Below are 15,700 nucleotides of genomic sequence, written 5' to 3'. Positions count from 1 at the left end.
ATGGATTTGTGAAAGGCAGATTATGCTTGACTAATCTCATTGAATTTTCAATGAAATAACAGAGAAGGTTGATGAAGGGAAAGCATTGGATGTTGTCTACATGGATTTTAAGAAAGCCTTTGACAAAGTACCACATAAAAGGCTGGTTAACAAAATTGAGGCTCATGGAATAGGAGGGTCAGCGCCAGCCTGGATTAAAAAATTGGCTAAGGACAGAAAACAGTAAGTTTAGGTAAATGGTAGTTTTTTCAGACTGGAGGATGGTAGACAGTGGTGTGTCCCAAGGTTCAGTGCTAGGGCCACTGCTTTTTTTCATATACATAAATGATTTGGTTATTGGAATACAGAATAAAATTTCAAAATTTGCTGATGATACCAAACTTGGAGGTGTGGCAAACAGTGAGGATGAAACCAATTGACTGCGACAGGACATAGATAGGCTAGCAGAATGGGAAGACAAGTGGTCGATGGAATTTAATACTGACAAGTGTGAGGTGATGCATTTTGGCAGAAGGGATAGGGAGAGGAAATCTAGACTAAACGGCACAGTTCCTCAAAGTGTATGCAGACAGAGAGATCTGGGGATTCATGTGAATAGATCATTGAAGGTGGCAGGACATATTGAGAGAGTAATTAGAAAAGCATATGGGATCTTGGGCTTCATAAATAGAGGTATTCAGTTATCCTGAAACTTTATAAGGCTCTGGTCAGGCCACAACTAGAGTATTGCATTCAGTTCTGGTCACCACACTTTAGGACAAATGTGAGCCTCCTTGAGAGGGTACAGAGGAGATTTACCAGAATGGTTCCTGGCATGGGGGCTTTTAGCTGCAAGGTTAGATTGGAAAAGCTGGAGTTGTTCTCCTTAGAGCAGAGGAGAATGAAGGGAAATTTGATAGAGGTGTTCAAAATTATGACAGGTTTAGATAAACTAGAAAAAGAAAAGCTGTTCCCATTAGCTGATGGTACAAGGACTAGGGGACACAGATTTAAATTTGGACAAGAGATGCAGGGGGAATATGAGGAAGAACTTTTTTACGCAGTGAGTGTTAATGACCTGGAACATGCTGCCTACGTAGACGGTGGAAGCTGAGATGACGAATGATTTTAAAAGGAAACTGGATGGGCACTTGAGGGAAATAAACTTGCACGGCTATAGGGATAGAGCCTGGGAACGGGACTGATTGGATTGCCCTGCAGAGAGTTGGTATGGAGTTGATCGGCCAAATGGCCTCCTTCAGTGCCGTAATGACTCCATGTCTTCTTTCATTCTCAAGCAATGCATCACCCACCATACTGCAAACAATGCAACAGGAGACCTGCTATTAAATCTTTTAAAATGCAGGCATTTATGCTCTGCCTGTCTTTCCTTTCTCTCCTATCAGTTCTTTATTCCTATTCACTTTTATTTTTCTTATTTTTATAATCCTTACACTTGTGCTTTTATCACTGTTTAATGAATTCAATTCTACAACTTTTATATTTTCAATTTTTTCTCTTTTCCCTTTTTCCAAAGCCATTAATTCATGCTGCTCTTAGCTTATCCAAGTGGCCATCCTTCATGTGTAAGCCCAGATATTGAGCACCAGCAAGCTCATTAACTGTGGGGGGCATCACAATTAAGACTGCTCTAATCTCGCTCAATGTCCACACGTGTGGACTTTCCAGCAAGGGTCAGTGGGCAGTCATCATAAAATTACATAAAATCTACAGCACAGAAACAGACCATTTGGCACAACAGATCTATGCCAGTGTTTATGCTCCACACAAGCCTCTTATTTCATCTCACCCTATCAACGTATCTTTCTAATCGTTTCTTCCTCATGTACTTATTTAGCTTCCCTTTAAATGCATCTAGGCTCTTAGGCTCAACTATTCCATATTCTAAACACTCTTTGGAAAGGGAAGTTTCTCTTGAATTCTTTATTGAATTTATTAATGGCTATCTTACATTTATGGCCTTTAACTTTGGATTCCTAGAGAGGTGAAACATCTTCTCTACATCTATCCTATCAAACCCTTCATAACTTTAAAGGCCTCTATTTTGTCACCCTTCAGCCTTCACTTTTCTTGGGAAAAGAACCACAGCCTGTTCAGTCTCTCCTAGTAGGTATAACCTCTCACTCTTGTATCATCCTTGTAAGTCTTTTGTTCCAGATCTCCAGTGCCTCTAACCCTGGTGGATTTGTTCCTTCTCAAGCCCAGGGCTTTTGAGGCCAGTTGCAGCTTCTAATTGTGCATCCAGCACATGAACAGTGATGCTGAAAAACACTTTAACATTAGTTTGGAAGTTACAGTGTTGCATATCAGTATATAATTGCACTGTACAACCAAGAATCAAACCTGGTCATTAAGATTGAGGCTAGACTAGGCATTGCTTTAACGTCTTGCTGATGTACTACGTCATTTAAAATTTTTTCTCCTAAGCCTTACCGTTTTGAAGTATGACAAGTTTGGAAAAAATAGCCTCAGATTCCACAGCAAACCAGTTGTAAAGTCTATTTTATTCTTTCCTTCAATGGACGCCTGGAAGTTCCAAAGATTGACATGGTCATGTCATACATGTGACCAGGGTAACCTTTGACACATAACATTTATGCATCAAACTGAGGCTGCTACAGCTGGGCTATTAACCTTATCCATGATGCCTGCCACACAGCTGCACACAGATGAGAGTTGAAATAAGTCAAAGAGTTGATTGGCAATTGTAACTTTTTCTAATTGGCTGCCACTGATCTATCATGCAGACACAGACCTTCTGCTTGTTGACTTGAGCACTCATTCATTTTTATGATGTCCATGGTTTGACCAAGTTGATCTTGATAATTGTCACTGTGGTGAAGGGTCCAAATACAGAATAAAAAAGTTTCAAAATGATCAAGTTAGGGGTAAAAAGAGATGTCAGGCAGAACCTGTTTCGCAAAGATTGATACACCCATGGAATGAGTTACCAGAATGGAACTGGCCAAGCTAGCTCTGTTGATCGATTCACTGCATGTTGTGGAAATGAGGCATACTGCTCAACAAGATCACAGGTTTAATCCTGATTTGTCTTGAGCTGGCAGATCTGTCGCAATGAGAATTGTGGCAGTAGAATTAGCCTCAGTGCTCTGGTCTTGGGGGTAGAAACTCCAGCCAAGATTGTTGCGTGCATTGCATTGCTGAAAGTCTTGTATTTCCTTTTGTCCTTTCTTTCTACCATGGTATTGGTCCAGTATTGTCCCACCTTTGTCCATCTGGCTGAGATCAAAGCTCAGAATACAGATTAATCCTGATCTACATGGCCCAGTACATTTATTCCTGGAGAGATTAGATGCCTTGAATTTCAATTTAATAACAAATTAAAATATTTCTGAGGTACTATGTACTGTTTATGAGTCAATAGCATTGTGTTCCAAGATTAATGAATCAGCCCCTCTTTGTATAGCCCTGTCCAGCACAGTGTTTTAGAACAAAATTTATCTCTCTGATCTGAGTTTGAATCGAATTCCTCTCACTTTCTCTTGCTATTAAAAGGAAATGCTCACAGCCTCTGCTAGAAATTTTGATCAGATTTGCAGAAGATGGAACACCTCAGACATAAAAGTGCTATATCAATTTGATATTAAGTGACATTGATTTGGCAATTCTCATGTTGAGAGTGATGGGGATTCGAAGTGCAAAAATATAAAAGATAGGTAACTGCTTGTACAGAGAGACTGGTCTCAGACTAAAGCTGAGCTACATTGTCAGAGAAAGTTTTGACTTGTGTCATGCCTGACTTGATATTTTCACTCAGGGGAAAATTGTTCCAATTCTGGAGTGCTGGTATCATTCACTGTGACAACACTTGTAAGGATTTGAGTATTTATGTCACAACATTTTCACTTCTGTTCTATTGGTTTTTGCAGGATTGACGAAGAAGAGAAAAACTTGCTCTGGACAAAACGTTCATTCTGCAACAGCTCAAACTGCTTCCTTCCCCTCTTACTGGGCAGTGCGCCCAGCTGGGACTTGGATTCCCTGTCTGAGATATATGCAGTGCTCAGGAGGTGGAACTTTTCAGCAAACCCTTTAGAGTTACTGGGACTATTGCTTTCAAGGTAGGAGTCTGGCTTAGCTCCCAGTGATTTTCCTCCCACCTTATCTAAAAATGTTATGGAACTGTTTGTCTTTATTTAAAGCGAATGGTTCCCAGAGACAAGAGGTCGGCAACCTTAATGACACGAAGAGCCATTTTTAAAATTTAGTCAAAAATGCAATATCTTAGTAGCCATCATGCTGTTACTCAAATGGCAATAATAATGAAAAACAAGACAGAGACTCATTTATGGATTTCTTTTCACTGACGCTCATAAACGTATATTTATTAATATCAGGAAGAGAGCATTTGATTATCAGCAACATATTAAAAGATTTTACAAAAAAATTGCTAATACTTCCTAATAAAAATACTTTCTTACAAGTGCAATGTTCATAAAAGGTTATAAAAAGAAACAAGCCATTTAATTACCATCAATCTCTTCAAGTTTACTGAGATCACTAACCAACTTTCGGGTCACAAATATAAGCATCCTTTTTTTGGCATCCAACTCCCATTTCTTGAAAATATTTTTTAAACAGTTTTAAACGATCGATCAAAGTTGGGAGTCACACATGAGTTCTTAATGGTTGCTAGCCCCTGCCATAAACTATCTTTAATGCTTGGGATAAGACCATTTTGAAGTACACCTTTCATTTTACTGTATTACACACTTAGTACTGGGAGTAGGAGATAAATGAGTTATAATACTGTCTTTTCACCTCTTGGGCCTAATAAAAACTAATGGGATAGAAGACTATTTTACCTGTTACAAAAGGGTATTGTGGAAAATGTATTTGTGCAATATCAAGCCAAGTGGGCATGATTCAACTGCATAAAACGGCCCATAATCACACAATCTCAGTCAGAGGGGGCACAAGGATAGGAAATGCAAGTGTCATATTGATGAAGTGTTACAATGATGTTAGGATTCAGAAATAGATGAAGCATCTGATGCACTCTGAGTGAGCTGAAACTGAATGCAATGGTTTCATCCCTGAACTGCAAACATTTCAGAAGAACCGAAAACCCGGATTAGATCATTTGGATGACAAATTTCAGAAATCATCAGTGACTCTGTGAAGAAGCTGTTTTTGTGATTTTGTCACATTCACATCTCTGGGATTAAAAGCACTAAATATGGATGTTTTATATAATCCAGTGCACTAAGAATTTTTGTGAATGGACTTTTAAAAATTAATTACCTTTGCCAGTTTGTTTTTATTGGACAAAGGGTTATAATCCTGAGTTATCTGTATGGTAAGTTATTAAGCTGAGTCTAAGCAGAGGGTTGTCCAATCTGCAGCCCTTGGATCACGAGCCTTCTCGAGTCAACCTGGGAAACCCCACACTCCGACCTATCTGTGCTTATGTGTTTCATGCTTGTTAATTTGTTGTGTTTGAATTTTGTAGGCTTCAAGGTTTGGAAGGACTATCGCCTCAATGGGGGAATAAGTCGTAAATGAGAGCACAAAGATCTTTTCAAATCAGCAACTGGAGATGCATATAAATTAATGGGAACTTTGATTTAAAATTTACATGTGGGCCCTGAGACTGTAAGAACATGGGAACATGAGTAGGCAATTCAGCCCCTCGAGTCTGTTTCACCATCCAATTAGATCATGGCTGATCTGTCCATCTCCCCACTTTGGTTCCATAACATGTAATACCCTTGCCTAATGAAAATCTATCAATCTCAGCTTTGAAAATTTCAATTGACCAAGCCTCAACAGCTTTCCGAGGAAGTGAGTTCTAGATTTTCACTACACTTTGTGTGAAGAAATACCTCCTGACATCAGGCCTGAACAACCTAGCTCTAATTTTACAGTTCTGCCCCCTTGTTTTGGACTCCCTCACCAGAAGAAATAGTTTCTCTGTATTTACCCTTTCAAGGCCTTTATCTATCTTAAATACATCAATTAGAGCACCCCTTAATCTTCTATACTCAAGGGAATTCAAGTCTAGTCTATGCAGCATTTTCTTATAATTTAACCCTTTTAATCTAGTTTAACATGATACATACTTTGTTAGCCATGAAGAAAAAAGGCTTGCATTGTGCTGCTGTGGAGCTATTTTCATGAATTTCCAAACTATTTTTGACAGGATAATATACTGTTACCGGCAGTTACAGACACTAGAGAATATGTAGAGGGAGGAGGTTTTGATAGGCAGCCTTACAGCCCTATGATTACAGGATAAACTGATAACATCTTTCAACGTTCCCACCCAGTCGTAGAACCATAGGAAGCCAGTCACCACAGGCTAATCAATTTGAGACAATGTTCTGTTGGCAAGGTCTGTTCCCTACTCTGCCCTCCTGTTGTCTACAGTGTGAAAAAAAAAACTGGCTTAGCAAATAGATTTGTAATCACACTAAATAATGTTGAACAGGTTGGGATCAGTACTTGGCAGACGCAAGCTAATTCATTTCTTACAGGGCTGATTGCCACCAAAACCACCTGTTTCAATGGTACTGAGTCTTACCAGCTGCTAGGGTGTGATGCAGAGGAGGAAGGAACTGGCATTGGCTCTTGATGAGATGTTCCATACAGATGAGATGACTTATTCTTGAAATGGGGGGACAAATGTTTTGTTGAATGATAAAATGTGAGGCAGAAAAGTCACTGAATGCAGTATTGCCTAGAGGGCATTCTGTTATTGCCAAAGTCTTACAAGCTAAATCTCTAAATGAATGACTTTTGCAATGTACAGGCCATATTTTGCTCAATGCATTCATTTTGACAGAAGTGTAGAAATGCTATTTGTTCATTTGTGCCAAAAGCCTGTTCTTGGAAATTAAGCAGAGAACATATTTTTATTGCTGCAGGCTGTAGCCTTCTTAATTGCTGATCAAGACTTGTGCAGAATTACAAAAAAAGAAAGAAACAAAACGTTAGTCCTGAATTCCATCTGAAATCTAGCTTTAATCAGCTGAATGATGGGCTAAATTCAGAAGTATCACCACAGCAATAATGAAGAGGAGTTTTCATCCCCACAACATGGAAACAGCAGCCATTGAGGGTATATTAGTGAACGTAAGAACATAAGAACATAAGAAATAGGAGCTGGAGAAGGCCATTCAGCTCATCAAGTTTGCTCTGCTTGTGGCTAATCTGTCCCAGGCCTCAACTCCTCTTTCAGGCCTGCTCTGCATACCCCTCGACTCACCGAGATTCCAAAAATCTATCTTTAAATACATTTAATGACCTAGCCTTCACAACTCTCTGAGATAGGGAATTCCAGAGAGTCACCACCCTCTGAGAGAAGAAATTCCTTCGCATTTCAGTTTTAAATGTGTGACCCCTTATTCTGTAGCTATGTCCCCTAGTTTGAGATTCCCCCACCAGTGGGACGTATTCTCAACATCTACCCTGTCGAGCCCCCTTAGAATCTTATATGTTTCAATAGGATCAGCTCCCATTCTTCTAAACTCCAATGAATAAAGGCCTAACCTGTTTAGCCGTTCTTGATAAGACAACCCCTTTATCCCAGGAATCAGCCTAGTGAACCTTTTCTGAACTGCCTCCAATGCTAGTATATCCTTCCTTAAATATGGGGACCAAAACTGTACACAGTACTCCAGGTGTGGCCTCACCAACACCCTGTACAGTTGTAACAAGACTTCCCTATTTTTAAACTCTACCCGAGCAATAAAGGACAAAATTCCATTTACCTTCCTAATTACTTGCTGCACCTGCATGCTAACTTTTTGTGTTTCATGTACAAGAACACCCAGATCCCTCTGTACTGCAGTATTTTATAGTCTTTCTCCATCTAAATAATAATCTGCCTTGTTATTCTTCCTACCAAAGTGGATGACCTCACATTTTCCCACATTGAACTCCATCTGCCAAGTTTTTGCCCACTTACTTAACCTATCTATATCCCTTTGCAGATTCTTTGTGTCCTCATCACAACATGCCTTCCCACCTATTTTTGTATCATCAGCAAATTTGGATACACTACACTCTGTCCCTTCCTCCAAGTCATTGATATAGACAGTAAATAGTTGAGGCCCTAGGACCAATCCTTGTGGCACCCCACTGGTTATGGTTTTCCAACCTGAAAAAGACCCATTGATCCCAACTCTCTGCCTTCTGTGCGTTCGCCAATCTTCAATCCATGCCAACACATTACCCCCAATACCTTATGGGCGGCACAGTGGCGCAGTGGTTAGCACCGCAGCCTCACAGCTCCAGCGACCCGGGTTCAATTCTGGGTACTGCCTGTGTGGAGTTTGCAAGTTCTCCCTGTGTCTGCGTGGGTTTCCTCCGGGTGCTCCGGTTTCCTCCCACATGCCAAAGACTTGCTGGTTGATAGGTTAATTGGCCATTATAAATTGCCCCTAGTATAGGTAGGTGGTAGGGAAATATAGGGACAGGTGGGAATATGGAATTAGTGTAGGATTAGTATAAATGGGTGGTTGATGGTCGGCACAGACTCGGTGGGCTGAAGGGCCTCTTTCAGTGCTGTATCTCTAAACTAAACCTTGAGCTCGTATTTTGTGCAATAACCTTTTATGCGGCACCTTATCAAACGCCTTCTGAAAATCCAAATACACTACATCTACCGCTTCCCCTTTATCCACTCTGCTTGTTATATCCTCAAAGAACTCTAAAAAATTTGTCAAACATGATTTCCCTTTCATAAAACAATGTTGACTCTGTTTGATTGCATTATGTTTTTCGAAATGTCCTACTATTTTTTCCTTAATAATGGACTCTAGCATTTTCCCAATGACAGATGTTAAACTAACTGGTCTATAGTTTCCTGCTTTCTGTCTCCTTCCTTTTTTGAATAGGGGCGTCACATTAGCGGTTTTCCAATCCGCTGGAGCCCTACCGGAATCTAATGAGTTTTGGTATATTTTGACCAATGCATCTACTATCTCTGCAGCCACTTCTTTTAAAACCCTTGGAATGGAAGATGGCTCAAGAATGCAGAGGGAAAACATTATGCCAGTGATAAGAAACTCTTGACATGAAAGTGAGTCGGTGCATGGTGCAGACAGTCACATCTGGGAAGCCATGATTGAGGTGTGCAGTCGGGGCCACAAAGACCTCAGGGACAATTAACCATCCACATTGCACTACCAATAGCCATGAACAGCACCACTTATATGGATAAATACCCTTTTAACAACCCACAAGAATCCAATGCTTTCTCACCTACTCCTCCATTAGGAGGTATCTTAACCCTCTTATACCCTGCACTCACAGGGAACCAGCAACAGCAACAACAGGCAGCTATCTATTACCAATGTATACAACACCATTCGTGGTATGTCGTCGCTCAGTGGTCTATTGATAATTTGATGGCTATCAATATGCAAATAGTGCCCTCATCAGTCACTGTAGCCCAGGAGACAGGTGTCTAAAGGGCTTATATGCAATTGGCCACTATTAATTTCTATTGGATATATTAATAATCACAGAACTGTTAGTTCTTTTACTTGTTTCGCTTTTACTGAGGACATCATCGTTTCAGTTGGCTTTATTTGGGACAACTTATACTTTCTGTTCTGCACAATATAATAATTGCAGACCTCAAGATATTAATAAAATAATATTATTCACTGTTTTAAGTGCACGTGTTGAGCACATTTGATGTTGTCCTCTTGTATTCACTCATTCTGACTTGTAAAATTCAAGGTGCACCCTGTGTATGTGCCCTAGTTCTCGGTGCATCTCCTAGCTGAGGGAGTAGCTGTTGTGGGTGACACCTCAGCCAACTGGCAGCCCACGTGGAATATGAAAAATCTACTTCCTTTGTGTACAACTAATCCTGATATACCTGCATCAGTGGCAAGTGTCTCTTCTGCTGGAATCACTATGGGCTCATTGCTTTCAGAGATTGCTGACACGAGTAACAACCAGCTCCTTCTCCACACATACCACTGCTAGAAGACACCTCTTCATGACCCGCATTAGCCTGTGCTCTCACAGAAGACCTTTGAACACCACCCCTATGGCTATCTGTAACCCATTCTACATATGAGTTGAAGTCTGCTTGAATTGCTTCTTGTGGATCGCAAAACATGCATAGCAAAAAAGGAAGTGTTTGTGAGATGCCATGGCCTGCATTACTGAGATCACACCTACAGTTACAATGACAGGAGATAGTGTTGGATGACTCTTTGTCCATCCTAACCATACCACCTTGGCATATACATCAGGGCAAGTGAGCTGCTCAACACAGCTCTTTCATATTGTATTTCCTTGTTTTGAAATCCCTCAGGATTCACCTGCTGACCCTTCACCACCATTCATCTTTTGCTACCCCTTCACCCCCATTACCCTGGGGTTTCTCATCCATATCATTATACTTGTCACAATGTATCTTCATTGGGTGCTTATTGTTGTGTGATTGCCTTTGAGAGTGATGTCTCTTTCAGATCTTAGTATGCTAATGAGCTAGGTACCAGGATGCAGTCATATGACTACATGCCAGTCGCACTCTGTAACTGTAACACCAAGAGGCAAGTCCTGTAAATAGATAACTCTGCACTGTATAATAGTTTAGCTGTTTAATAAACCTGTTTGAGATCTTCAGTCAACTGAATTCCTTGCATCTCATTTATGTTGCATCAGACAACATTAAAAGCTTCTCGTTACACTTATTGCAAGTGCCATTGATGCACCAGCAACTGTTCCTTTCTGGCCGACTGTGGAAGGCTGTTTAATTCTTGTTCTGTTAGGAGAGTAGTTGGGACATATGAGTCAGTAAGCACACATATCTATTGGGTATTATATTTTCATTATATGAACCATCAAGTACTTGTTCACAATCAATGTGCACATTGACACAACATATGGTACAAATGAGTAAATACATGATGAAGGTCTGTAATCCCTTGAATATAGAAAACTGAGGGGTGATCTGATCAAGGAGTTTAACATGGGAAAAGGGTTTGATAGGGTAGATACAGAAAAACTACTTCCTCTCGAGAGGGAATCAAAAATGAGGGAACATAATCTTAAAATTAGAGCTAGGACATTCAGAAGGGAAATCAGGAAGTGCTTCTTTACACATGGGATAGTAGAGATCTGGACTTCTCTCCCTCAAAAGGCTGTGGATGCTAGGTCAATTTGAGCTTTCAAGGCTGAGATCAATAGATTTTTGTTTAGTAAGGGACTGGAGCTCAGGCAGACAAATTATGTTGAGGCACAGATCAGCCATGATCTAATTGAATTGAGGAGCAGGCTCAAGGGGTGAATGGCCTCCTCCTGTTCCTAATATTCCTAATTCTCCCTAGGCTATTGGCAGCTTTCCTTCCCATTAAATTCACACATTTACGAAGAGTGTGAATGAGGCCGATGTCACACCCTGTGGAAATTCCTACCAGCAGTATCTTTCCAGGTGTTGTTATTTGCAGTCGCCTGTTATTTTTGCTTGCACTTCCTTTTCGGCATTCCTTTGTGCAAATGCAACATTTTTTTACATATATATATCTTTAACAACCATTACTGACTGTCATCTCCATATCTGTTCTGTGCTGCTATTTTACAGTGATATTCTTGCTTAATCTTGGTATTCTTTCTCAAATAGTGAAACTTCCTTACGATACATCTGAAGCACGTGTTCTATGTTAAATTGCCATGTTTCTAACTTCTCATTATCTAAATCAGTTAAACTAGTTTAAGGGTCACCCTCTCTGGGCAAAACAGATCATCCAATTTCTCCATAAAGCCTGGATAATGGAATAGGTTTTACGAATTTGCTACTAAGCAATAGGTTTTGTAAATGTCACAGCAAGGTTAATGATATTTTTTTCATCATTGCCTTAGTGGTGCATTAGTTACTTCAGACATGTTAAAGGATCATAGTTGCATGTGTATTATGATTGTCTGGGTCTCGATTATTCCAACTAATTGAATTGTGTTGCTCTAAATGACCATAGCAAAATCCTCCATACTCGCCACCTTGGTAGTAAACCATATTAACATTGATAAAAACAGGCAATTAACCCCCTTTTTCAAAAAGAGGAAAATCTGGCTGTAAAGAGGCTTCCAAACCAGGCACCTGATTTGGATGGATCAACTTTGGTTTGAGAATAAACACATTAGTTTTTTTTTCAAAATTGAGTTAATGGTAAAATTAGGGTTAGCTTTAACATAATATCGTTGAGCTGTGATTTGTGTGCTAAACAGTTGAAGTAGGTTCACTCACTGCTTCACTTTGTATCTTTTGTTTTCCATTTGATAAGTTTTTCCGATGAAGAGCTTCGTCAGGCTGCAGTCCAACTGATTGGAACCATACTGGATGATGAGTTGTTAGATTATCTGCCACAGTTAGTTCAGGTAAATAGGCTTTGATAAAGTATTGCATTATACAACAGAATTACAGCCAAGCCTAACACTTATATCCTTAATGGACTTAAAGTGAAGCTCGTCTTAAAAAAAATGTTTTTAGCTTGTCTGCCAAGTTAATAGAGCTACTGTCATAGTGGGAGATTTCTAACAGTGTAAAAATTTGGCTATGCTGTGGTGGCCTTGAGGTACAAAATGCATAACAAAAATGGCAAACATAAGTAAGACTATAGCTGTGAATTCTCCTCATGGCTTGATTACTCAGACCCCACAGGGTGGTACTGGTTACATACTACATTGGAAGGCCCCAGATTCGATCCCTGACCTGTGCTGAGTTAGCTGACCCCCAGTGGGATGGCAGTCTCGCCAATGCAATTGACCTCCATGTCCCAGGGTAAGAATGGGGAAAAATGAGCCAAGGTTCCTGCTGTTGGTCTGTATTCAGTGCGCTCTGTTAGAAAGTGTATGTGTGTCTGGAACTGGGCTGGAGACAGGATTGAGGTTTGTTGCAATGCTTTCCGCTGGCTTAATTTCACACATTTGAGCATGATATCAAAGAGCAGTCAATAACTATGGCTCAGCAGGAATCAGCAGCCATGGGGAACGGGGGTGAGTGGTAGATGAAGAACATTTTACCAGGTTATTTTACCACATTATGCTGCTACTGTGGTGCATGCTGCAGATCATCATCCTATTTTGCATGGTAGTGTCGTGCCGGGTCATGTTGTATAACCATGTTCTCATGCTCACGGTGGGGAATCGCGTTGTTATTTGAGGATAGAGCCAGCCAACTAAAGGGTAAGGAAGTGTCTAGTTACGATGCTACAACCATCATTTGTAATCGGGATGCAAGAGCAGAGGGACGTGGGCCGTATATTCACAAACCATTGAAAGTGCCAGGGCAAGTTGATCAGGTGGTTAAGAAAGCGTATGGGCTACTTTCTTTGTAAATAGGGGTATTGAACACAAAAACAAGACAAGTCATGTGAAACCTGTACAAATCTCTGGTTAGACCTCAGCTGGAGTATTGTGTATAATTCTGGGCACCAACTTTAGGCAGTGTTATGAACACTGGACTTTGTAGCATGATTATGTTTCAAAAACTGTGATTTTTAATGTAGTGTAAGATGGAGTCAGAGAAGTCATGTGACCTTCCAAACCCATGACCTCTATCACTTAGAAGGACAAGGACAGTAGATGCTTAGGAACACCACCACTTGCAAGCTTCCCTCCAAGCCACACACCATCCTGACTTGGAACTATATCGTCGTTCCTTCACTGTTGCCGGGTCAAAATCCTGTAATTCCCTTCATAACAGCACTGTGGGTGTAACTGCACCACAAGGACTGTAGCAGTTCAAGAAGGCAGCTTACCACCACCTTCTCAAGGACAATTAGGGATGGGCATTAAATGCTGGACTTGCCAGCAACACCCACATCCCATGAATGAATCAGATTCCATTGGAACTTACAAAAGGCAATTTGACATGTACTTGAAGAGGACTATTTTGCAGGATTGTGGGAAAAGTGTGAGGTTAAATTGGGCAACTCTTTCACCACTTTGGGCCGAATGGCTTCCTTCTGTGCTTTAAGACTCTATAGCCGGGATTTTATCTAGGCGACAGGGCCTCGACCACAGGCTAAAGCGCCGGCCAGAGCCCCTCATCACCTCCTCTGGGGAAGGCCCACCAAATTAAGTGTCAATTAGGTGCTTAATTGCACAGCAATGGGCCTTCCCGGGATTAAGGACCCCAGCGGCAGAATTCCCACCCTCTGAGAGATGCTGGCCAATCAGAGGCTGGCAGCTCTTTAACTGAGCAGCGCCACCACAAAGGCAGTGGCTGTTGCTGGTACTGGACTCACCAGAGGCACTGGAACTAGGCCACAGGTAAGTGACGGTGGGAAAGGTTTCGTAGGGTGGGGGTCATGGGGGAAGGGGGTGTAGGCGAGTCAGCAACAGGCGCAAGGGGGTAGCTCTCAGGGGGCACCCCTTCCCGATGCCAGGTCCCTCGTTCAGACACTAAGTGCTTTTTTAACAAGGGACCCCACCAGAGCCAGCAAGCAAACCACGTGGGTTTGCTTGGTGTGCTCCCCGTGCAGCGACAAGCCAGCCTGCCACTGAGTTAAAATCAGCAGCAGCAGGATGACACCCTTAATTGAGCATTAATTGCCCACTTAAGGGCCTCAAATGGTGGTGGGGCAGAAAGGCCTTCCTGCTCTTGACTTAATTTGGGTGGAGGCAGAAAGGTGGTGGGGTCCCCCCGCCTCCCACCACCATCCCGCCCATTTGTACGCACTCCCTGCCTCCAAAATCACCACGGGAGAGAGTATAAAATTCCCCCATGATTCTATTATAAGTGTAGGGCAGGCGTGATGGGACAGCTGATCTTTTCCAGCCCCTCATTTTCATATGCTCGTATATTAAAATGGTCAACCTCCATGGGAAACTATGATTTACATCAATAAACAACAAGTAATCATAATAAAAGCAAATAGCACCCAAAATTAATGGGACTGAAAGTTAATAAATCCCCTGGTCCTGATGATCTACATCCCAGAGTGTTGAAAGAGGTGGCTGTAGAGATAGTCGATGGTGGTCATCTTCCAAAATTCTGTAGATTCTGGAACAGTTCCTGTAGATCTGAAGGTATTTAAGAAAGGAGGGAAAGAGAAAACAGGGAACCACAGGCCTGTTAGCCTGACATCAGTAGTAGGGAAAATGCTAGAATCTATTATACTTAAAAAAATAATGGCAGAGTCAACATGGATTTATGAAAGAGAAATCATGTTGGACAAACCTGTTGGAGATTTTTGAGGATGTAACTGGCAGAATAGATAAGGGGGAACCAGTGGATGTGGTGTATTGGGATTTTCAGAAGGCTTTCGATAAGGTCCCAACAAGAGATTAGTAAGCAAAATTGGAACACATGGGATTGTGGGTAATACGCTGGCATGGATTGAGAATTGGTTAATGAACAGAAAACAAAGAGTAAGAATAAATGGGTCATTCTCAGGTTGGCAGGCTGTGACTAGTGGGGTACACAAGGATCAGTGACCACAGCTATTCACAATCTGTATCAATGATTTGGATGTGGGGACCAAATGTAATATTTCCAAGTTTACTGATGACACAAAACTAGGTAGGAATGTGAGCTGTGAGGAGGATGCAAAGAGGCTTCAAGGGGATCTAAAACAGTCTAAGTGAGTGGACAGTAACACGGCGGATGGAATATGATGTGGAAAATTGTCAAGTTATCTACTTTGACAGAAATGCAGAGTATTTCTTAAATGGTGAGAGATTGGGAAGTGTGGATGTCCAAAGGGACCTGGGT

The 15,700-nt window shown here is 41.2% G+C and overlaps 1 protein-coding gene across 2 annotated transcripts in view; it reads left to right on the top strand.

Moving 5' to 3' along the window:
* The window catches only part of LOC137384681 (phosphatidylinositol 3-kinase C2 domain-containing subunit gamma-like), a 202,914-nt gene that overhangs the window by 85,064 nt on the left and 102,150 nt on the right, over positions 1-15,700 (top strand). For both annotated transcript variants that reach the window (XM_068058945.1, XM_068058946.1), the window contains exons 16-17: positions 3,891-4,082; positions 12,267-12,360. In XM_068058945.1, the coding sequence (XP_067915046.1) occupies positions 3,891-4,082; positions 12,267-12,360 (286 nt within the window). The remainder of the gene's footprint in view (positions 1-3,890; positions 4,083-12,266; positions 12,361-15,700) is intronic.

The sequence above is a fragment of the Heterodontus francisci genome, chromosome 27 (genome assembly GCF_036365525.1).
Source record: "Heterodontus francisci isolate sHetFra1 chromosome 27, sHetFra1.hap1, whole genome shotgun sequence".
NCBI classification, from domain to species: Eukaryota; Metazoa; Chordata; class Chondrichthyes; order Heterodontiformes; family Heterodontidae; genus Heterodontus; species Heterodontus francisci.
The sequence above is the reverse complement of the archived record's forward strand: the minus strand, read 5'-3'. Positions and strand labels throughout refer to the sequence as shown.